Below are 24559 nucleotides of genomic sequence, written 5' to 3' on the forward strand. Positions count from 1 at the left end.
TCTAATTTGTGTTTAATTAAGCAGCATTTGTGTGCATACTAAACAGCAACTGAATGAACCCAAGAAAGATTTTTCCTCCAGGCTGCCATATCAAAATTCAGCTGAAACCTCTCGCTTCTCAACCCCCCACTTCCATTTCTCTCGGTTTGCCGAGCAAAGTTCCATAGAGAGTAAATCAGATATTTAAAATACATCACAGCGCTCTGAGAAAGCGAGGAATGAGTTTCATGTAAAATCACGTAAAGCAATCTCTCCCGGTGTGCTGCTACTACGCAGCAATATTTCAAAACCATATTACTGTCAGAGAAATGCATGTGTGTGAAACCGCAGGGTGAAATTGACAAAAAAAAAAAATTACAAAAAGGTAAAAAATCTCAAAAAAATTTAACTATTAGTTTGCATATGCATACGCTGCATATAAAGTACAAAGCACTAGATGCTCACAGGTCAATTCAAGCATCCCATGAGCGTACAGTGCTTGAAGTTTGTTGTTGAATGGATATCGGTTACAACTGATCATGGCTCCAGCAAATGCATATCTTATTATATTTGTAAATAAATCTAAATCCTGGCTCCTTTGTGCCAGTCTGCCCATCTCGAAAAGCATACAACCCTGCTGTTATATCGCGCACCTGCCTGCTGCTCCGGTCGTCCCGCCAATGTGCTTATCCAGCGTAGCAAATGCCAAACACACTGTCACACTTAATACTCCTTTAAGCAGATACGGTGCAATTACTCACTGTGTGTGAACAGATGTAGGGTCTTCTCTCCGCGAGACGGTCAGTCATACACCTGCTACATGCACTGATCCTTATACTGTATATCCACACTTCATTTCCTGCCTGCGTGTCTATCTCGCTTTTACTCTATTGCTCTTTTTCTCTCTCTTCTTTCTTTATGTGTCTCTCACCCTCCCATCTGTGCTCTCTCTCTCTCTCTCTTGAACACCCGTCCCCTCCCCCTCTCATTCAAACACTGAGGGCTGTCCATCTGAGCTGTCTGATGCTACTATAATATTCGGGGTGCTTTGGCTTAATTAAACACACACCTCCCCATCACATCACATGCTGTTGCCCAGGCAACCAATTCACAAAAAATTGAAAAGCATGTCACATTTCAATTTTTGTAAAAAATTCCCTTTTGTCTACTCCTGTCTCCTCTTACAAGCCTCTTAATTTAGGATGAAAATAAAAAGCTGATGATTTAAAGAAAGTCAAGCAGAATAATGGAAACCATAGAAACTGTATGACGATTATAATACAAATACAACAAACTTAATATGTAAAGTATTGTCTTGAAATAGCATCACAGCTTGTCACACAGTGAGGGTGAAGGCACCCCAGGTCCACAGATGTACTTAAAGGAAAACACCACCGTTTTTCAATATTTTACTATGTTCTTATCTCAACTTAGACGAATAAATACATACCTATCTTTATTCAATGCATGCACATAATCTTTGTACAACGCGTCGTGAATGTGTTAGCATTTAGCCTAGCCCCATTCATTCCTTAGGATCCAAACAGGGATTAATTTTAAAAAGGCACCAAACACTTCCATGTTTTCCCAATTTAAAGACTGCTACATGAGTAGGTACACGAGTAAGTATGGTGGGACAAAATAAAACGTGGCGATTTATAAAGCGGATAAAAATGAGAACTATATTGTATGGCGGATGAGCACTTGGTTTGCAGCACTTTAACCTCAGGTGCAGTAATACTGACAAAGTTTGAGCGAGAGGGGAAGTAGAACTCGAAGTGCTGCAAACTAAGTGCTCTTCCGCCATACAATATAGTTCTCATTTTTATCCGCATAAAAAAATCGCCATATTTTATTTTGTGCCACCATACTTACTCGTGTACCTACTCATGTAGCAGTCTTTAAATATCCCTGTTTGGATCCCAAGGAATGAATGAGGCTAGGCTACATGCTAACACATTCACAACTCGCTGTACAAAGATTAAGTGCACACATTGAAAAAAGACAGGCATGTATTAATTTGTCTAATTTGAGGTAAAAACATAGTAAAATATTGAAAAACTGTGGTGTTTTCCTTTAAGAAACAATTAGGCTACTTTAAGATGTTCCTTGCTTACAATTTAGTCAAAGTTCCTGTATCGTGAACAGTTAAGCTACATTAGTGTAATATATGTGACACTGCCTGTAAAATCCAGGCTAAAGTCTCATAATCCAATATACAGGCAGAGTCACAAATGTACACCATACACTGCGGTCAAGTCCTTAAATAACCACCCAGACAGCATTTTACCGCAACAGACGTCTGCATGCGCTGCACATGTACTGCATGACAACAAAATTGTGCTGTTCACAGCATAACATGGGATTAGAAGAAAATCTCTAATCACAACCATTGACGTGAATTGTAGTAAGCAGTGAACATAATCCGCTGGCTTTGAAACTATATAAACACACAGCACATGTGAATCTTGTTCATTCAGAGAATAAATGAGAACGTGTTAAGGTACAGGGCTTATATAAGCAGCAGAATATGACATTATAGTCAGATAACTATTTGACATTTTACATTTACTGACGTAAGGCATGAAAAAAGCGAATGAGTTGTTAGGAGGATGAGATCAATGAAAGCACTGAATATTCTCACTTTACTTACTTACATTTCAGTTTATACAAAGGAAGCCATAAACATTGTTCAATGAACTTTTGCACCCTGTGCCTTTTTAGAATGCTGCAGTAGAGAAAATGATTAAAACTAGATTTCTTACCAAATTTCATTTACTGGGAAACGCTTCATCTTTGGGATGTTCCATCTCTTTGATTTTGATAAAGTCCATGGTGCTCTAAAGAAGGGCATCTTACATTATACAAAACCTCACGGAACTATCCTGTGTATTTCACAAGTCTAAATTTACTGCATTGGTTAAGAAGATTTTTTATTATTTCAGCACACACCCAGGTTAGTGTTTCCTTTAGCCAGGGGCCGCCATACAGCATTTATCTGAAGAGGATCTGATTTCTTTCTCTGCACGATAACTTACACCTGTTTGAACAGAGGCTGTTGAGCCTCGCAGGTGTTTGGCATCTCCATATGTCCTCCGAGAGACGGACTGCATTGCAGTCTGCACAAAAAATGATCCTCAAACCAAAATCAGTTAGTACATCTAGACAACAGCCTCAGAGAAAAGTTGTTTTCTTTAGTCAACAGACCCCATCCCTGTTTCGGTATCTGTCTTTAGGCGAACAAAAATATCAAAACAATATGACTCACACTAAAGAGAATTTTTGGCAGATTAAATTTATAACCAAATCGCCTGGACCAACTGCTCAAACCAATACCAACACTGAGCACTTAGGTGCTTTTGAAAGAAGCATCTGACCATACCCATCAACATCGGGATTTGAAAATAAGGGAAATTTTCCGAACCCTAACACCCCCCCCCCCTTCATTACTATGACCATACCCATCAACATCGGGATTTGAAAATAAGGGAAATTTTCCGAACCCTAACACCCCCCCCCCCCTTCATTACTATGACCATACCCATCAACATCGGGATTTGAAAATAAGGGAAATTTTCCGAACCCTAACACCCCCCCCCCTCTTTACTATGCAAGAAAATGTATGGGTACACTGCAAAAAATGACTTTCTTACTTAGTATTGTTGTCTTGTTTTCAATAGAACTATATAACAAATCTTAATCAAGATATATTTTCTTGATGAGCAAAATGACCTAAAAAAAATAATAAAACAAGCAAAAAAAAAAACTGCCAATGGGGTAAGAAAAAAATAACTTGAAATAAGTTAACTTTTTTCTTAAACTTAATTCAAGAAAAAATATTTTTCATAAAAAAATTTCATACCCCATTGGCAGATTTTTTTGCTTGTTTTAAGCACAAATTCACTTACAGTACATTTAAAATGTATTTTCTTAGGTTATTTTGCTCATCAAGAAAATGCATCTTGATGTAAGAATTTTTAGATGTTTGTACTAAAAACAAGACAAAAAGACTAAGTAAGGAAATCTTTTTTTTGCAGTGTATATCTTGTATCATTGTTTGTATGGCATCGGTTGTAGCTTTGCACGCGATCCGTCATCCATCCTCGTGAAGCTTTTCTTCTTGTTTCATTGGTGGGTGTCTTTGAGTGATATGTTACAGATATAATGCCGCCTGCTTTACCGGAGGTGAATGTAGCAAACATCAAACACGTCCTGTGGGATTTTTTATAGATAGGCTAAAAATATGGGAGAAATATGGGAAATCATTTAAACTGGATGATGGCGGGAAAGAATAGTCAAATACGGGAGTACCTCGGCCAAAACGGGAGGGTTGACAGATATGCATGCATCTGACTTTGAGAGCATCATTACTCAATACATTTGTGCATTTTTGACTGAGAAGGAAAGGCTTAAACTTTTCCTCCCGAGGTACGCGCCAGCATACTTTCCAGAACATTAATCTATTCAAATGATAATCCGAAATGTTTTAGAATATATGAATAATAATGTGACAAGTCTAACGCAAGCACAGGGGAGAAAATCTTGAAGGAGTTTGATGAATTCTCTCTATCTTCCCATTTCCCTCTGCTCTCATCCTACACAAACAGGCTTTACACTAAGGATGGCCTAAAAGCCCCAGGCCAATTTGAGAATTTTCGGCCAACCGAAGGAAATGCCACTTGGAATAAGGTTCGTAAGATTTTTAAGCATAATTGATACACTGTTTTAGTGTACTGGGAACGAAACTCCGCTAATCTCACTTGTCTCCTTTAGCATTTCAAGGATGATGTTAACAATGTCTCAAAAACAGTCCTCAGATTTGCCAAGACAACAAAGTCTGCAAACATCAGAGATTCAAAATGAACTCAAACATTGTGCATTTTGAATTTCATTAGGTCTCCTGCGCTATTACAGAACAACCTCTGAGAAATGAAAGTGTCTTCAGTACATCTTGTGCTTTTCAAACGTGGTTTTCTGTGAAATTAAACATTATGTGATAGGAATTTTAAGATGACATGTCACCAAGGTAACGCTATGCATACGAATCTGCATTTATAAGAAGCTGAAAACAAAAAACAATCAGTAATTTGTCGCATACCCTGTACGGTATATATTTCTCCAGCAAAGGTCTGAGTATGGTTTCAGTGGTTTATTAATACATTTTGAAGCATGCAGTCGTAATATTCCATATTTTACAAGTTTTCTTTCTAACTTGCACCAAGGTGTGCATTTGCTTCAATACACTGTTATGGTTTTAATGGACCACTAAATTACATAATCTGTACACATATTCTGCAAAACAAACCTCAAATAAATGTTGCTAAAAATAACTATTTGTGACCGTTGCGGGCAAAATGAATCGAAATGAGCACATTTTCAAAAATGAGTTGTCTCAATGTCAATCAAACAATAAAACTTATACTTTTCGTATAGTATTGTTTTTGACTTTGTGTGTGCTAAATCTATGGTTACTTTAAGGTGCGATGCGGTGTTTTGCTTTTGAACACTCACATTTTTTCAACTAGATTTCTCTCAAAACTCACTTTGAGAGAATATGCCAAGCACTAATATTTATATATTTATATATTTATATATTTATATATATATATATATATATATATATATATATATATATATATATATATATATATATATATTAGTGCTGGGCATAGATTAATCTAGATAAATATCACACAAAATAAAAGTAATTTTTTGCACAATATATGAGTTTGTGCTTTGTGTAATTATTATTTATATATAAATACACACGCATTCATTTATGTATTTAAGAAACATTTACATGTGTATATATATTTATTTATATTTTTATATATTCTATATTATATATAAATTAAAAATTATATATAAACAAAACATTTCTTAAATGTATATATTCGTATGTGTGTGTGTTTAAATATACATCATATTTACACACAGCACAAACTCATATATGCAAACAATTACTTTTATTTTGTATGAGATTAATCTAGATTAATATATATATATATATATATATATATATATATATATATATATAATCCGAAGCATGCACAGACGTGCGAGCGCACAACTATATATATATATATATATATATATATATATATATATATATATATATATATATATATATATATATATATCATTTCATCTAATAACTCTTTTAACATCAAATATTCCTGCATGAACCAGAACCAAAATGTCAGACGTGCATGTGGATGAAGACGCATCTTTGTAATAGATTAAGCATTTAGGATGGTACACCTCTCAGAAAACATGCAAATAAAGATCATTTTAGATGTTTAATGACTATTTATTCCATTGAGATCACTAGATGAGGGCTTAATGTAATTATTTAATGAAAAACTATTTTGACAAAAATCGACATTTATACTTTCATTTGCTTCTAGCTCAAAATTAGATGGTGTGCATTACGACTCATTATGCCAGCATGGGTCACATTTTTTGTTAGCCTATCCAGTATTGGACTGTGCTGACTCCTATACTGTATATTAAATAATCAGATAATACTTATTGCTACACTGTAAAATTATATCATATTAACATGTTTTTGTGTTGCTTAACAAATTAAGTTAAACATTTCTTCTACTTCATGTCAACTCATCATTACCCAAAACTTAAAATAGTAGGTTAAATTGACTTGCAAAACCAAGTTGATTAAATTTAATACAGCACTTTTATAACAACTCCCCAGTTCCCTTGTGCATTTGCAAAAAATAAAAAATCTACTCAGATTAGCACCATGAGAGCAAAACACAACAGCATCACAACCAAGCCACTAATCTGATCTCCTGTGTGGGTGTTAAGCACCGAAATATCCGCACACCTATAACGCACTTACCTCTATACAATTTGCATAATCTAGAGTAGCTGTTAGGTAAGTCCAACGACAGGTTTTAATAGTCATAACATAATCATAGTATCAAATCTCACGCTGTGCTCTACTAATGCATATTTGTTGTAGAAGAGCAGGATGACAAGTGCATCACATGACGCACTCATGTTCTCAAATTCTCAGGGGCAGACTGATGTAACTTTAGGTTTGACGCTGAGTGACCGAAAAATACACAGAGATTGAAGTTCCAATCAACATGCAAACATCTTGTGGGAGGTGGAGAGCTATTAATATTAAACCCCACCCATGAAATGAGCAGGTGCAACCAGCCAATGCACTTCATTATCTGTAAATATTGATTTTCCTTTAACAAAGCAGCTAGTACATATCAGTGTATGCTGTTAATTGCCCCAAATCAACATGCATGGAGACATCAATACACACATTCAAGATCCATCTGCTGCTTAACCGTTTCAGCTCCGATCCACTAGGGAACATCTGCAGAAAGACTTAAAAAATATATTTATGCAGACTTTCGTTTAGCTTCTGCCTTTCATCTCATTGATCTTCAGCACTGCTTCAGGCCAATTCACACAAATGAAGCAAGATGGTCTTAACCATTCAAATAATGACTAAATAAAGAACTAAATACTATTAAAAATGTGTTGTTTTGGAAAAAGAGCTTTTGAACTCCAGAACATACATTGACTAGGCCTGGATAAATGGAAATATATTTTAATATGTATACACATTTCAGTATGTGTGTAAGCATAAACTCAGATGCAAAACCCTCTAAGTGCATCTGACATGTTTTCTCCTTAGCATTTTTTTTTATCAAACTCTGCCAACAAATCGTTACTTCTGACTGCCCTGAAAGCGGATATGAAGTGAAAGTATATGTGCAATTTGGTTAATATAACTGTCTCATGCGGATTTTGCATCTGAGCTCCTCATAAACACTCACCTAAAGGATTATTAGGAACACCTGTTCAATTTCTCATTAATGCTAATCAACCCATCACAGGGCAGTTGCTTCAATGCATTTAGGGGTGTGGTCCTGGTCAAGACAATCTTCTGAACTCAAAACTGAATGTCAGAATGGGAACGAAAGGTGATTTAAGCAATTTTGAGCATGGCATGGTTGTTGGTGCCAGACGGGCCGGTCTGAGTATTTCACAATCTGCTCAGTTACTGGGATTTTCACGCACAACCATTTCTAGGGTTTACAAAGAATGGTGTGAAAAGGGAAAAACATCCATTATGCGGCAGTCCTGTGGGCGAAAATGCCTTGTTGATGCTAGAGGTCAGATGAGAATGGGCCGACTGATTCAAGCTGATAGAAGAGCAACTTTGACTGAAATAACCACTCGTTACAACCGAGGTATGCAGCAAAGCATTTGTGAAGCCACAACACGCACAACCTTAAGGCGGATGGGCTACAACAGCAGAAGACCCCACCGGGTACCACTCATCTCCACTACAAATAGGAAGAAGAGGCTACAATTTGCACAAGCTCACCAAAATTGGACAGTTGAAGACTGGAAAAATGTTGCCTGGTCTGATGAGTGTCGATTTCTGTTGAGACATTCAGAAGGTAGAGTCAGAATTTGGCGTAAAAAGAATGAGAACATGGATCCATCATGCCTTGTTACCACTGTGCAGGCTGCTGGTGGTGGTGTAATGGTGTGGGGGATGTTTTCTTTGCACAGTTTAGGCCCCTTAGGGCCAATTGGGGATCGTTTAAATGCCACGGCCTACCTGAGCATTGTTTCTGATCATGTCCATCCCTTTATGACCACCATGTACCCATCCTCTGATGGCTACCTCCAGCAAATCTCCATCAACTGCAAGATGCTATCCTATAAATATGGGCCAACATTTCTAAAGAATGCTTTCAGCACCTTGTTGAATCAATGCCACTTAGAATTAAGGCAGTTCTGAAGGCGAAAGAGGGTCAAACACAGTATTAGTATGGTGTTCCTAATAATCCTTTAGGTGAGTGTATATACACATTTAAATTCTGCATACATATCATTTGATCCACACTGTTAGGAGTAAGACAAATTCCTCTGTGTGCAGCGAAAACCAGAAAAACTAGCATCACATCGATTGTTTGATATCGGAGGCTTTAAAGGGTAAATTTAACCATTTTACTGACTATTCTTCTTTGGTTACATGCCCTCTTTCCAAAAAGTCAGATAAAGCCAACAGCAAACCCAAACACGTAAAAGGCAGAGAGTGTTTTCTGATTGGCCAATCCAGTGCACGTCACTTCCCTGAAATGTTTTGCTTATACAGCTCTCATGGGGACAGGTACAGTATAATATTTTAGGACATTTATTTCATTAATATCTGACTTGTCAGATGACTTTTCCTGATGCTGAACCTTTAAGAAAGACTCAACAGAATAAGTGTATCAGAATAAGTGAATCCTTTTTAGGACAAGAATCTATTAATGCATAAATGCTGTCATCTTTTGTGCCCACAAAAAGTACTTTCCATTGTGCCATGCCATTAATTTTAATACAATTACAATCAGCATCTAGAATTCAGATAAATTCATACTCTTAACATGTACCAGAACACTGGCTTCTCTCCATGGGCACAGATAATGTTCTCCTCTAGCTGCTGTCCTACCGAGTCTGTAATGGGTCAAATGAGAGAACCGGCTGTGTCTCTGCCAGAGCCTCCTCATCTAAGCTTGGACTGAGCTTTAATGTGTGGTGAATCAATCTCACATGCATCTCATCTCTCCCTGTCTCTCCCATCAGAAAACACCATGGTGCCTCTGGCCCTGAAGGTATTTGAATGAAAAACCCATGTTTGGGGGAGAACTTGGCCATCAATGAATGTGTTGACGAAGCACAGCATGCCCGAGTGTTATGGTTATATGTGGGCATGGCAGACATCAAGGTGAACCTACTGTGTTTCTACATTTATGATTCCACATGACTTTAAAATATTCAACAACTAAAGAGCTCAGAGGGAGTTGTTTTTTTGTTGAATTCAGAAAGGGGCTGCACTGAGCATGCAGAAAAGAGGGATGTTGAACCCAAAATAATTATTTAAATAAGATTACATTAAAAACATTGGGAGAGTCACACTTTTGCATGCATATTCATTGACCTTTGATTATATTAATCTGGACTATCTAGATCCTAAAAATTTGTCTTACATTGCTAAATTGACCCAATACACATTGTTTTTATCATGGTGGGACTTTACATTGACCTCTGTTGTGTTTACAGTACTGTATTGTATACTGAGCTCATGATATTTCCTATACACGCATTCTTCTTTGCACTTTCAGATTACTATCTCTCATAGAGTAAAAGTCTTTCTCCAGACTTTTACAAAATCTTTTAGACTTTGCATAATGTCACCTTATCAAATTATTGCAGCACATTTAGATGGGTACATTTTTGGCCTTTTACCAATGTGGGAGGAAGAAACGCTGTGGCTTTCCGCTAATGCTTTCCATAAATTTCAGTGCTGTTCCTTTTTTAACAAAATAATTGTACAATAAAACACTGGGACTCCATTAATCCGCTGTCTGAAACTGCAACGATACTTCACAATCACAATTTTATGACCTGTGGGAGTATGTCATTCTGTGTGCTTTGACTATTACTGCTCTACATCAACTTTTCACCCCCATAAGCTTTAGGCACCAAACACCTCTTAAATTCACAGTTTCTTTTACAGGCAAAAAATATTTTAATATTTGCCTCCCTCGCTATATGAACATCATCACTGTGCCGAATAGTGTTTGGAAAGGGTATGCAAATTTGTACTGAAGTTGATTAACATACTATAAATAATTATAGTATTAAGGCATCTTATACTTGGTACCTGTTGTGTCTCTGTCTCATCTGGATGCATGAATAAAGTGCGTGCGTGTGTGTTTTCGGCAACCTGATGAAAATTCATTATGTATAAATTGTAATTATCTAAAGTGGATATTTGGATTAAACATGCAGACAATTTGACCAGAGCTCTGGAATATGTGTTTTTTTAAGACATCAATAGGTTTTTCACAGTCCTTATGAAGAGTTTTTTTTAGAGCATGCATGGACAACAAACATTGCTCTTGGTTTTGCATCAATGTGTTATTGTAGATATGTGTGTGTGTGTGTTTGTTTGTGTGAGTTTCAAGGAGAAGGGAGAAGAGAGCTGTCATACTTCATCAGTCCAGACTGTCTCTGTGTGTCTTATACATGCAACCGTCTGACTAAATATAGCACCAATGTGACAAGCAAGACCCTGATTCAATAAGACCACATTTCTAAAATAGAAATCTATTGAAATCCCACAATACAAAAACACTCTTTTACAGGTCAGGATTCAAGCACTTTTACAAACTAGATACAGTACACGAAAAAACGAATTTCTCTTGTACAGTCATTTACATCCCCGGGAAAAAATCAAATATAAAACAGCAATCAGTGTCAATATGACTTTCATCGCACAGATGTTTTTGCTAATTTATAGAAATGTGGGAATTTCTGGGAATTAAGTTTGCACAAAAATATTTTTACCTGAATTATTTTGTTTCTTTGAAACACAAAGAGTCAAAATAACAGAATACCCCCCCCCCCATAATAATGTGGCTTTCAAATGAAGGCAAAGAAAAGTAACCATATTTTCTGACTCCAATTTTTGTAGCCTAACAGCTCCCAATTTACCTTTGGCAGAGCAAAATACACATTTAAATATATCACATTTTGTCAACTAACCAAAGAAAACTGCAACACCTCCTCATGCATTACATTTTAAATCTAAATTGTACACAGGACTCAATTATCCCATAGACTTTAAAAAAAAGATGGACTGAAGCAAAAAATGTCCGACCTTGGGCGCCGCCATGTTGCGTAAAAACATCTGTTTGGATCCGGCCATGTTCAGAAGGAATCGTCTCTGGAGCAAGAGGCGGAGCCGCGATATTGAACTTCAGCACCAAATGCGTGTGCGTCCAATTCAACCACACCAATTATAACAACACGCCTCGTTTCTATAGCATCAAATTTCTAGCTAAAATGAAACTTGAACAATTGAACATATATCAGCGTGATAACAACTACCTTAAAGAGCACCTATTTCATTGCTTAAAAACATTATTTTGTGTATTTGGTATAATACAATGTGTTCGCGTGGTTTATGGTTAAAAACACATTATTTTTCAGATTTCACTCTCTTCCTTAAACACACAGATTTGTAAAGCGCCGTGTCCCTGATTGGCCAGCTAATCTGTACGTTGTGTCTGACGTCAGCCGTAAATGTGACGCTCCTTACCATGTTTGAAAGATTTGGTTGCTAACAGAAGTTAACTTGCAGGCTGTGAGTCCGAAGCGGGAGGAATTATGATAATGTTGGTCTTGTCTACATCACCAATCCCAGGAAGTAAACTGTTGTTCGTGAGTTTGTTGTAGTCTGAAGCCAGCCACCAGGGGGCGATCAAAGAGCCAGCGGCTTCACTTTTCAAGATGTATGAGGCATTATGGCTGTTTCTCAATATGCGTTCTTCAGCGATCTTGCGTCCTTGTGTCCTCGCTCTACGTCATCATTAACAGTTGAAGTTTAATTCCAATTCTCAAGAACACAAGAACAGAGGACGCATGAAATACCCGGATGAGTTCTTGATATCGAGGATGCATCGAGTGCAGACTTGCGCGCTAAAATCTGGGGAGGTCAAGTGACCAAAAGGAAGATCGCACAAATCTCAATTCTCACAAGTGCGTTCTGTGTTCTCGCGACCTTCTGACTTCGCCTTGCAAGACCAGTCTCCACGAGAACGCAAGTCCGTTCTTTGCGTTCTTAGAATTGAGAAACAGACAATATTTACGCTAACAAAAATGTACCATGTATAACCATCAATACAGTGTATTGATCACCATTGGCCAAACCACAGTTCTACTATAGTAACTATGGTTTTTGAAGAAAAAAGACATCATTATTTTGTGATAACATGGTTTAACTATAAAGTAGCAACCATGTTTCTTTTTGCTTTTAACTGTAGTAAACCAATGGTTAATTTTCATAAGCCAGATTTAACATCTAAATCATTTCATGATGATCATGATTTCTAATCAGTCCCACCTTTCGCTGCGTGCACACCATAAACGACTAGCAATGGCAGAGCGACACCATCTCATTCACTTCAACAGAATCATGGCAATTTCTGGACAACACAATCGACAGTGACCATTGGCGACAGTAAGTGGGCATGTCCAGTTAAGAAAAGTTTGAGAGTTACTACCAATAGGAGTGAAGCAGTGGAGTTCACGTCAACCGTCTCTCATCAGTTACTGCAGTGGACGTTTATTCATTTGTTTATAATTGTTTCTAGGACGATTGGAATTAGGAACGCCTCCTAAAAACCTCATTGAAAGAGACGGGTGACACGCAGCGACAAAGTCACAGCATTACACTTTACCAGAGCAAACTCTGACTTTAAATGTGTATTTGGTCGTGTGTGGTTGTGTGCACCAGTGGGCATCTTTCTCAATCTTGTCAGACACAAACTGTTAACTAAAGGGGCTATCTGGGACACCATGTGTCCCCTTAATAGCTCACTGTATCATCTTTAAAACAGTCCCTGTATATCACTGTCTAGTTTATGAACACCAAAAAAACTGGAACTTGGCTCACTGATGATCTCAGTTATATAAACTGAAACAGAACAAGCTTGCAGCATAATTCCAGAAGATGACAACCTCTGACTTAAAAGCTCAAGTCTGAGGAGTCTGTGTTCACTCATTGCGACACCTGCGTGCTGCGATGAAAGCAAAGTAAAATGAACAACCGTTCTCACTCCTGGACGCACTGACATGTCACATTTTTCCACTTTCACAGGTACTTTATCAAAGCCATGCATGTCTCTTTGATGTTACTGAACAAATAAAGGGTAACAAGAAGACATGCTTTTAAAACATCTCCTCAAAATGTCACAGGTGCCTCCTCGTAGCCTCGGGTCATTCTGAGATTGATGAAACCGTGTAGCTAATGGGAAAAGTATACAGTGTGTATACCATTTCCGCTAAAGGATGAAAGGTGAGTCTCTTTCAACCCTGAATGGGTTTAGATGACCTGAGATAGCGTTAGATATAGTTTAGGTCCAGCAGCCTGTAATATGAGTGCTGCGTTGTCATCTAAGTGTTTCCGGATATAGCGCGTGTCTGGTGATGCTGTTATGAGGGGGAGGTACAGAGTTACAGTACAAAAGATTCACAGCTATTGAATTCATTCAGATAGAGCTACACTGTCGGAAAATTGTCAGAAAATGGCATTTAGTTTGTACTTGTGCAGTACCCTTTAAAAATGTCACAGCATGTACCATTTGGTATACATTTGGTACCAAAATGTACCTCTGAAGCGCTTATATGAACTCTTCAGGTGCAAAGGTGTGCTTTTTGAAAAGTGACAGCTAGGGAACATTTATTTGGAGATAAAATATTTTAAATTTAGCAATATTTATGTCACCAATCAAATTTGTATCCTACATCTAATGTTACACCTATTACATGTTACAGTAGCTACTGCAGTACTTTACTAACTTAAACCTGATGCCACGGTTTGTTTTATATACTGCACAAGCTACACAAAAGCTGAAAAATATATAAAGAAACCGCAACTCCAGCATTAGACTCCCTATCAGTCTCCCTATCATAAAGACACTGATGTGTGCGTTTAAAAGCTGCAAACTCCATCACATGTCAATCCCATTAATCAAAGAGGCAGCCCTCTCTTTAAACACGGTCCATGTTGCCGGCCATATGAAAAAGAACATAGGTCGGGTGCAGTGGGTCTCTTTCCTCGCATGTAGGCTGGTTGCTGAATGAAGCAGAGACTGATGCCAGCTGATCCTGAGGTTACAGCAAAGGAACCGGATGGAGGGACAGACTGTAAAGAAGCCTGGTTTATCCCATGAGAAGGTTCATCAGGCTTGACCTTCAGGGCTGGAAAGGCTGCTGTCCATCTGCATCCAGTATCCTAAAAAGACTCAGACACTCTGTCCTGCCAACACTGCAGCAGAGCTCCATGCCATCACCGTGGCAACAATGTGTCCTCTGCGCTTTAGACTTTTCATCCCAAAACCACTGTCCGATCTAAACCCGCTGCGTGCATGATCTCTCTCTTTGTGTATTTGTCAAACATACAAATGCATCTCAACGCATTGGGATAAACAGTTCAGACCAACGAGATGATAAAAAATATACAACATTGTCATCGGTTAATGTGATTTTTGCATCACTAGTACGATCACAAATGGAACAGAAAAAGCAATAATAACAAACAGGTTTCTTAGACTTCCCCTTGTCTTTAGCAATATTAAGTATTACTATTGGTTAAACCCTGATAGGATGTTTCAATTGCTGAGTTGGTCGAGGACTATGTGTGCATGGGTAAGAGTTTGATTCCCAGCAACACGCAAAATGTAATGCATGCTATGCATTATATGCACATTGAATGCATTATAAGTTATTTGGATAGTGTCTTATTCATACTGTAAATGTAAATAAAGTCAACATATGCATGACTTTTACACGCTCAAGTTTGTTATTTCAAATGTAGGCGCAGTTTGTATGCTCATAATGGAAGCGTCATGCTAGTTTTTTCCAGGCGCGTCTGCACCGCATCGAGTTAAAAACATCTACATTTTTCAGAATGCCACAATCACACTGCAGGTCATGTAACAAGAACCTATGCACCTAGTGTTTTACATGCACTCTGTATGTTACACTGGCATAGGAAAAAATATTTAACCCTCTGGGGTCGAAGGGTATCTTAGGGCCCTGGAGTGGAGAAATTTTGGGTAAAAGATATTGGGTAAATTTAACAGTGGGCGGGGATTTGTTTGTGTGACGTCATATTAACAAGAGAATCGAAACAGCATAAAAAGACAGCCTTGGTTTAATAAGGATTAAAAAAAGAAGGAGAGGGTGTTTTTGTAGGGTGGTAGCGCCAACACACATTTACGTCCAAACACCTTGTAAAAGTGGATTTTGCATAATATTTGGCATTAACTCTTTCCCCGCCAGTGTTTTTAAAAAAAGTTGCCAGCCAGCTCCAGCATTTTTCATGATTTTCACAAAAGTTTAATGCCTTTCAGAAAATGTTCTTCTTTAAATATATAAACAAACAATATGCCAAATGAAAAGACAGACCCTCTGCTTTCAAACAAAAAACCGTTTCATCCTACCTTCATTACTTCTCTTTTTATTACCTCTCAAATATGGGTAGGTTTCTTCAAAAATACCAATTTTTTATCAAAAAGCTGAGATAATTCCACTTTTGTTTAGGACTTTTGATAGAAATCAGATGCAGAGTGATCTTTAAAACATACATAGAGTTCTTTCTCTTTTACGTGAGGCGCTCCTCCCGGTTGTATAAGATGTGGAAGTGCGCAACCTGGTGCATAACAGTGCAAGTGCACCTGGTGGATAATGGCGGTATTGCGGAAATCTGGAAATAATTGTCATTGGCAGGGAAGCGTTTTCTCTTTATTAACGAGTTATCTTGTCAATGGCGGCGAAAGAGTTAAATACCCTTTAATAGGGTTGCACGATTAAGCGTATTTTTATCATGATAACGATATGTGCGTCCCACGATTAGTTTAAGACAATCGTCGCGATTAATGTGTAAAGACCAAGCACAAAGCAGACGGTCTAGAATCAAGCAATGTGTTTGCTTGATATGGGCGGAGTGGATATTTGCAAGCGCGGTTTGTGTTATGGTAGAATTAAGTTGGCATCACGAGATTTACATTAATTCATCTTGAACAACATAATGGCAGAGCAATTAGAAGAAAGTACATACAGTATATGCATACGTTTGTTCCCCCGAAAAGGGTTATATACTCCATTGTTTGGATATTTCGAAATTGAGGAAAGTGGTGTTGATTAGGTAAGTTACAAGTCTTGTGCAAACTGTGCTTTTGTTTCGTCCAAACTGAAATATCAAGATTTTTAAAAGGTGAAGACACAAGCCGCAACCATAAAAAACCACGATCATCCACAACATACAAATATATATTAGAGCCCTGCATTTCAACCTTTTTACGCCCTTCTTGTCGGGTTTCGGGCCAATTTTAACGTCACAGTTGATATGCAGGCAGGCCTCTGGCTTTTTTAGGCTTCTTCATCTTTTTATATTTTTCAATTTAATTAAAAGAAACGTTTAGCCATTGGTGATTGTAAAAGAAAGACGTTTAACCTATCGCACGAGTCCGCTAAGCAAACACATACATTCACAATGCACCTGTTGCAAAGGTGTTTAGCGTCTCTGCCCGCAGCATCGGGGGAAAATATAAATGGAGGACTGGATTACAACCTTAAATACTGCGCATAATCTATGCACACAGCATCTAAGACACAATCTATAAAAGACTTCTTCCTGTAGTCATGTAAGAATGCTGTGTCATTTTTTTCTAATTTGAGAAGACTTTTTTTTCTAGTTTAATTGTTTGATACAAGAATAGCCATGTTCTATGTTAAAGCATTACATTTTAATTGATGCATAGCGAATGTGTAAGGTAAGGCAACCTGCATGTTTATTTCGTTTCATGTTTATTTTGTTTCGTTTTTTATAGCCACTTTCATTATTTTTCTGCACTCCGTCGCGACTGCGAGATGCAGACCAGCCTGCCTACGCTTTTTAAAGATAGTGTTGATAATAAACATTTAAACAAACATTGTTATATGCTGAAAATATATATTTTATATAAATGTTATTTTAGGCAAGTGAAGTGTTAATTTGAGAGGCTCAATTGATCAAACATGTCGTTAACTTGCAGTCGGCCGCTAACCGGTCATCATCAAAAACCTTAATTTAACAAACACAAAATGCTCTAAAATGTAAGAAATAAAAGATATTTAATTATTTTGACATTTAAAACAAAACTGAACTGCTTTAATTGCTGTAAGAGTATCAGCTACAATTGAATCTGTGTAAGGAGTTATTTTTGCTATTTCTGCGGATTTCTTTTGCAAAATCTATGCAGAATTTTGCGGAATGATTTTAAATGTTTTAAAAAGAGAATGGGAGCTGTGAATATTACAAATCTATAAAATATTTTATAATATATAAAATATATATAGCCTAAAATTATACACATGGCTGTAATGTGTAATAAAAATACTGAAGTGAATAGAAGTCCTTCACTTAGAGAATGATTGTGATTTCTAATCTTGATCAAAAGTTTGAGCAAAACAATCGTGATCATAATTTTTTCAGGAATCGTGCAGTCCTACCCTTTAATTATAGTCACAAGTAATGATATGAAATCTAAATAGTACTAGTAAGAAATAAAGCTGTTACAACACTCAAGTAGATGTAAATTGTTTGCTGCCAGACAGCAAAAAGAAAATTGTCTTTCCTTAGTGACTGATGGCCTGCAGCAAAAATGTACAAAAGCTTGCATGTGGTTTCTGGAACTGCTGGTTTCAGGCTGTGGCTTAATAAAATGAAAAGGACTCGACTTACCACAAACTTCTGGCTCTGGAAAATGTCTTGTCAACTCTGAAAAGACAAATACAATTTCAGTTAGACAATACCTTGTACCTGTTTATACTATAAAGGTCTACTATAAATAACCTAAATATTACACTGTAAAAAAAATGCTGGGTTATATTCAACCCAACTTTGGGTCAAAAGGACAAACCCAGCTAATGGGTTAAATTATTAAATTAATAAAATTTGGGTTGAAACAACTAAGCCAAGTTAAACTGGAAAATAACCCAGTGTACAGACTGTGGCTACAAAAGTAAAAAATATGTATTGTCAGCTCCTCCATTCAGAAGTCTACAGTTATTAAAATCATTGGGAAAGTTTGTGGAATTCTAGTTTAGAAATATCCTTTTGACAGTGTACAGTACTTGTTAACTATACAAAATTTATTCTGCAACTAAATGTTTCTTATATAATGACGCTTTATAAGATTAACTGAGTTTATGTAACTGGCCATGTTCAACATGCTTTTATGGAGAATTAAACCCATTGTGCTTTAAATACTCCATGACTTCACTTTCTATTCAAATTAAAACAACTCTCATGGTGTTTTAGTAGTAAATGGTAATTTTTTTTTCATTAATTAAAACATGTAGCAAGTCTCACGGAGTTGCGTATCAATAGCACGAAGTGTGAAAATTTCTCAATAGTTTTTGATTTTTTTTACCATTTTACCATTTTCGCTTGGGTTTAGGGCTAAAACAACTTTTTGTTATATAAAAATGACATCCTAACCCAAACCCCAATTCTAACCCCAACTTTAAGCGACCATGGTTTAAATATAGACAAAAACATGGAGAAACATGTATATTAAATAACCTCCTTAAGCAAATCTGAAATCTAAACCTAAACCCAAGGGAAAATGGTTTAAAAAACAGAAAAAATTTGAGAAACCAATAAATAAAACGACAAAAAAAGATGCGCCGTTTCAGTGAATAAGAAGGATTGACGTATCATATGCATGCAAAATTGAAATTTGGCATATGTATTGCATGATTTTCACACCGTAAAAAATACTTTGCTGCCTTTTTGATTTACAAGTCATGTCAACAAAGATGAGTTGTCACAACTTATAAAATATAATTGAGAAAAGTCAACTTAATTTTATAAGTTATAACAACTCACCTGTAGTTTTAACAACTCATCTCTAGTCAAGATAAAAAAATTGCAGGGCTCCAGACTAACTTTTTTCACTAGGAGCACAGTGGCCCCCAATTGAAAATTTTAGGGGCGCAACCAGAAAATTTAGGGGCACACACCGTATATCAACATGCTAACCAAATATTCACATTTCTACTAATTTCCATTGTATTACTAATAAATACTTTATTATAGATGCAGAAATTACAATGTGCTGTTTCAAATTCAGTGTCACATTTTATTGGAAAAAAGGGTCAAATTTACTGGTTGCACATGTGCGACTGGATGTAAAATTCAGTGGCACACTCTCAAATTTTAGAGGCAAAATGCCACCATTTGGGGGCAGTCTGGAGCCCTGAATTGTAAGTTGAAATGACTTGTAAAACTGAGTTGATTCAACAAAAATTTTTAAAGCAGCAAATTATTTTTTACAGTGCACACTTCGTGCTATTTATACGCATCTAAATGAGACAGGGTAGGAATATTAGAAATATATTTTTCTTGGTAGCCCCTGCCACATAACATCCCATTAAAACAGGTAAACAGATGTTAGGATTTAAATAAATAACTTTTGCCGTATAATGTTAAAAGCAGCAGAACATTGTGTTAGGAAATGTTGACTAAGGAATGATTTTGTCCAGCAGATGGTGTTATGATGCAACGCTCACTTGTCAACAGATGAATTATAGCTCAAACTTCAAACATGTATCACAGGAGATGTTTAAAAACTTACAGTACTTTAACAACACGCAGGACCAATATTCAACCACCAAACTAAAGAGAAAGCTAATAAAGTCAAGTTCGGATATTCATTGCATTCAAATGCAAAATAATATTTACAGTACAATATCTACCAAGTTCAGTTGTTCACCGTGTCATTCGCCTCCTGCTGTTAAGATATCACCTAGTGTCCTGTACTTTCTGTCTGTGTGAACAGTGTGATATGCATTTAGAGCAGAGCCATGGGAATTCATCCTTCCAGGAACCTGCCTGTCCTGGATTAAGCTGCATATCAGAATTCATACTGTCTATACCACCTAACATTCGTGGTATTCCTGGGCCACAGCCAGAAATAGAGACAGGACTGTTTTTCTTACTTAGACAGAATGCAAAGAGACTAAGAACATTACTGTTGTCTGTGTGTGTTTTATGCTGACAGCTGTGGAGAAGCAGATTTTAGATTCACTATTCTGTCACACCTCATCACAGACAGAGGACGGCCGGTGTCACGGATGTTGCCTTTCCTCTGACGGCCCGTGTTACAGATAAGTCACAGCTGATGTTAAACGCTGACACCTTTGGTGGCAGTCAGACACAAGTACACCGTGACGGGTTTCCACAAACACAGACTAAAATAAACTACGTTACGTGGTTATTAATAACACACTTGCATCAAGTCAATGCTCATTTGATGCTATTGGGGGCAGAATTTGTATTTAAGTTGGAAACATATCTTTTTAGGGTTTTGCAAGCAATAAACCTTTCTGTCAATGTGGATCTTTGCTGGAAATACTGTATGTTTGTAAACAATGTATCGCATAGCCTTCATTTTGAAATGATAGCGTCACAAATGAGTATTTGTTTACAATGCTGATGTGTCTAATAAATGTTTTCATACAAGTTTAATACAGGCAATACAGCATGCCATCACTTACAGTAGCAAGCAGTTTTGCATTTATAAGACATCTAATAACTGTCCAAACACAGCCAAAAACTACATAATGCAAGTTTATATGGCTAGATCTCATAGCCAGACTATATCGGGTCTATAGTTAAGCTAGACAGTGAAATGACGACTATGAGTAGTGTCAAACAAACCCTAACTAAAAGACTGAAACTAGTACAGTAGGTACAGTAAATAACTGTAACTCACATTACTGTAGATGTGTACTGTAAATGAGAAGCTTATGCAAAAGCCGCTACTGTAAATGCAACCTCCGTCAAAAATGAGATAATGATATTGATCAAATGCTCTATATTATATGTTTAGTAAATGCCTTCGCTTTAAACCCGTTTAATCCTATGGCATTCAGAAATACCACTTTGTTATCAGAATCCGCAAAACGCCACATCGACTTTGTCCACTAAATGCACAAAAGATTAATTAGATGTTAGACGATGTGCAAAACATTTAAACTTATCTCATCATTTGCAATGTTTCTAGTTAAATCTTTAGTTGTTTTGCAACTGTTACTATGTCTTATCCAAAAAAGTGGAATTCTTTAAAAAGGTTTTTGCCCTAATAGCTTGCATGCACTTACAGTAAGAAGATTGTGCAAAGACGGTCAAATGTGTTAAATAACAATAAAATGACAAAGATGACATTTGTGCAAACAAGGCATTTCGATAAGTGACTAATAACATTTTCTTTGTAAAATAATAGAAACTAAATATAAGAGCCTGATAAAAATGCTTATTAAAACATGTCAGATGCACTTAGAGGGTTTTGCATAGGAACTCCTCAAATCTTTTTACTTTAAATGTATGCAATTTTAAGTACAGCAAAAACTTTGGGTTGAATCTCTTTTATCTTTAGGTACCAAGTCCTCTGTAGTTCATTAAACATGAATTAATAAAGTAGATTTAATGTGCACACACTGCGTTTTTATTGATATATTTGTTTTTAATTTGAATGAATATATAAACCTATCTGGCATTGAAGAACAATCTCCTGTGCTTAGGTTACAAAACATGCCGTCTAAACCCATGCATGTAAGGTTTGACATTTCTGCAGCACGGATATGCTTACAGTCTCGCCAGTTTAATTAACTTCACTTTATATCCACAAACAAACAGCGAAAGCCACAGTTCTTCCGATTCATAAACACATCATTCAGATTCACTCAGGCAATGTGCCATGAACCTGAATATAAAGCAAATGATGCCGTGGCAGACCTATACTTTCAATGTTTGCCATTTTAATATGCACAAAGATTTACGATGTATTCAGAAACCTGGCAAACATCATAATGGACTGTAAACTGATGAGAATATCTCCCAACTCCAGTTGCTTTGTGTTAGCGGCCCACAGGAGAGCCATAAACGTAAAATTGTTTTCATCCTTGGACTGAGGTTTACCTCGTCTCCTGTTCCACAGAAATCTCATAAAGGAAAATTGAGTTTGGGTGTGGTGAAACTCTTAAGCTAAGCAATGACTGAGCCAAAATAACCACAGGGGATAACTGTTCAACCCCGTGCTTCACGCTCATAAGTAATTAGTCAGCTTATATTAACGGCCGTATTAAATGCCCACTAATCCAAATATTTGCCAGATTAAAATATATAAAGAATCTTTTGACTCTGCAATTCTTTGCAAACATTATGAATGAAATACCTCTACCTAAAAATTTATTTAAAATGTGACCCAACGCTTTGAATGCTAAATTTTATCTACCAGAATCAGGCAGATTTCTCCCTTTTGAAAGTAAATGCCATGTTAGTCATTAACAACCTTATACAATTATACAAATGTCATTTTTAACCATATAATTGGTATTTAACATTTAACTGTTCTTTTTTTAACTACAAAACCTTCTAAAACATCACTCACACACAGCACCTTGATGGAAGAAAATTTCCATAAAATTGGCGAAGAGCCGATGTTCTGGGATCGCTCCCGTAAAGGGGACCTAGTAACATTGCCATAACATTTACGGAACACATCCTGTGTGAACAAAAGGCAAAAACAATGCCATAAGGGGTGTGCCCTAGTGAGGACACGCGTGTCATCGCAACAAGAAGTTTTCATTCAGCTCTTTGACACACAGGATTTAAATGCAGATTAACATTTATGATGTGAAATGTCTGCAAACTGGATATACTTTACGTATGTGTGTGAATGCACCCATCTGGAAAATCACTGGCAGTGTGAATATACCAAAATCAAATGTTCCAGGACAAATCCAGAGGAGCATTTTCTGTGTATTTTCCATTATCTCAGTGTAAAAAGGGCTTAAGCTTTTTTAGCAAAAAACGCTAAAGATATAACTAGAAACATTGCAAAGTCATTTGTAAAACATGTAAAAATGAAGAAACTGAACCACACATTAGGGGGTGCTGTGATCCACATGACTGCCACATTCGAGTAGTATTCAACAATACTCACAAGGGACCAAAGTCTGAATTTGATTAAAGATCATTTCGCAACAAGAATTCATTTATTGCTGCAGTGAAGCCTTTTAATATATATACAAATATAATACATGAACAGGTTGTGACAGCTTTATAACACTGTATCTCAGTAACTGCAGGGTACCGTACTGGATAACCAGGACACTGTCCATATTTGAGACCGGAGAGAATATTTTATTACAGATAAGGCATAAAATGATAAGGCAAAAACATTATAGCTGGTTTACGGTAACCCTAACACCCTGTCAACACCTGATGTGACAGCTTGAATAACTGCTCGAGTCTGTCTACAATCGACGTGTCAAAGCGGCAGTGTTCACTACAGTAACTCAACCCAATCATCTGTAAACTTCATGTTTGATGGGTTTAACAACAATAAAATAGGTCAATAGCTATGTATGCAATTTTACTTTCAAAGGAAATCCATTAAAGTATAGATTTGTAAAAAAAAAAAAACATTACAAGATGTAGCCATTTAACATCAAATATTTAATGATATTTGTAAGTGAAAAGATTATTGCAACAAACTAGCCTAAACTTCCAGTGTAAACAACTTCATTGATCATAATGGAAGCGATCTTCAACAGGTCTAGTGTATACAGGGTGTAACATCAGCCTGTTGACCATCACTTTCATGTGTATTTATGACCCTTTTGGCAAGGAAACATGAAAGATGATAAATCATGTCATGAACTCACCAGGGCTACAGAAGAAGGGAACACAATGATCTCACTGGATTTCATACAGAATTTAGAATTTAGTATCATCTGCTTACGATTCATCTCATTTGCAAAACTAAAAGCCTTATGGGACCACCCGATTGTCTCTCATTGCATTAAATCAATTTGCGTTAATGTATTTACAATAACTTTTAAAGTCTTAATAAATAGATTTCCCCACTGATATGATCTACACGCATCTCCCATTCATCTCTAGCAACTCCATGACATG

General features: G+C 36.7%; 1 protein-coding gene across 11 annotated transcripts in view; it reads right to left on the reverse strand.

Moving 5' to 3' along the window:
* Nucleotides 1-24559, reverse strand: part of rap1gapa (RAP1 GTPase activating protein a) — a 106614-nt gene that overhangs the window by 48089 nt on the left and 33966 nt on the right. For 9 of the 11 annotated variants that reach the window (XM_065285877.2, XM_065285870.2, XM_065285868.2 and 6 more), the window contains exon 2: nt 18314-18349. Coding sequence is in view for 8 of the 11 variants with exons in the window: in XM_065285870.2 (XP_065141942.1) it covers nt 18314-18349 (36 nt within the window). In the remaining 3 variants the exon portion in view is untranslated. Of the gene's footprint in view, nt 1-740; nt 931-18313; nt 18350-24559 lie in introns of those variants that run through there. The other 2 variants (XM_065285878.2, XM_065285876.1) reach the window with 1 other exon arrangement.

Source organism: Paramisgurnus dabryanus, chromosome 21 (assembly GCF_030506205.2).
Source record: "Paramisgurnus dabryanus chromosome 21, PD_genome_1.1, whole genome shotgun sequence".
NCBI lineage: Eukaryota > Metazoa > Chordata > Actinopteri > Cypriniformes > Cobitidae > Paramisgurnus > Paramisgurnus dabryanus.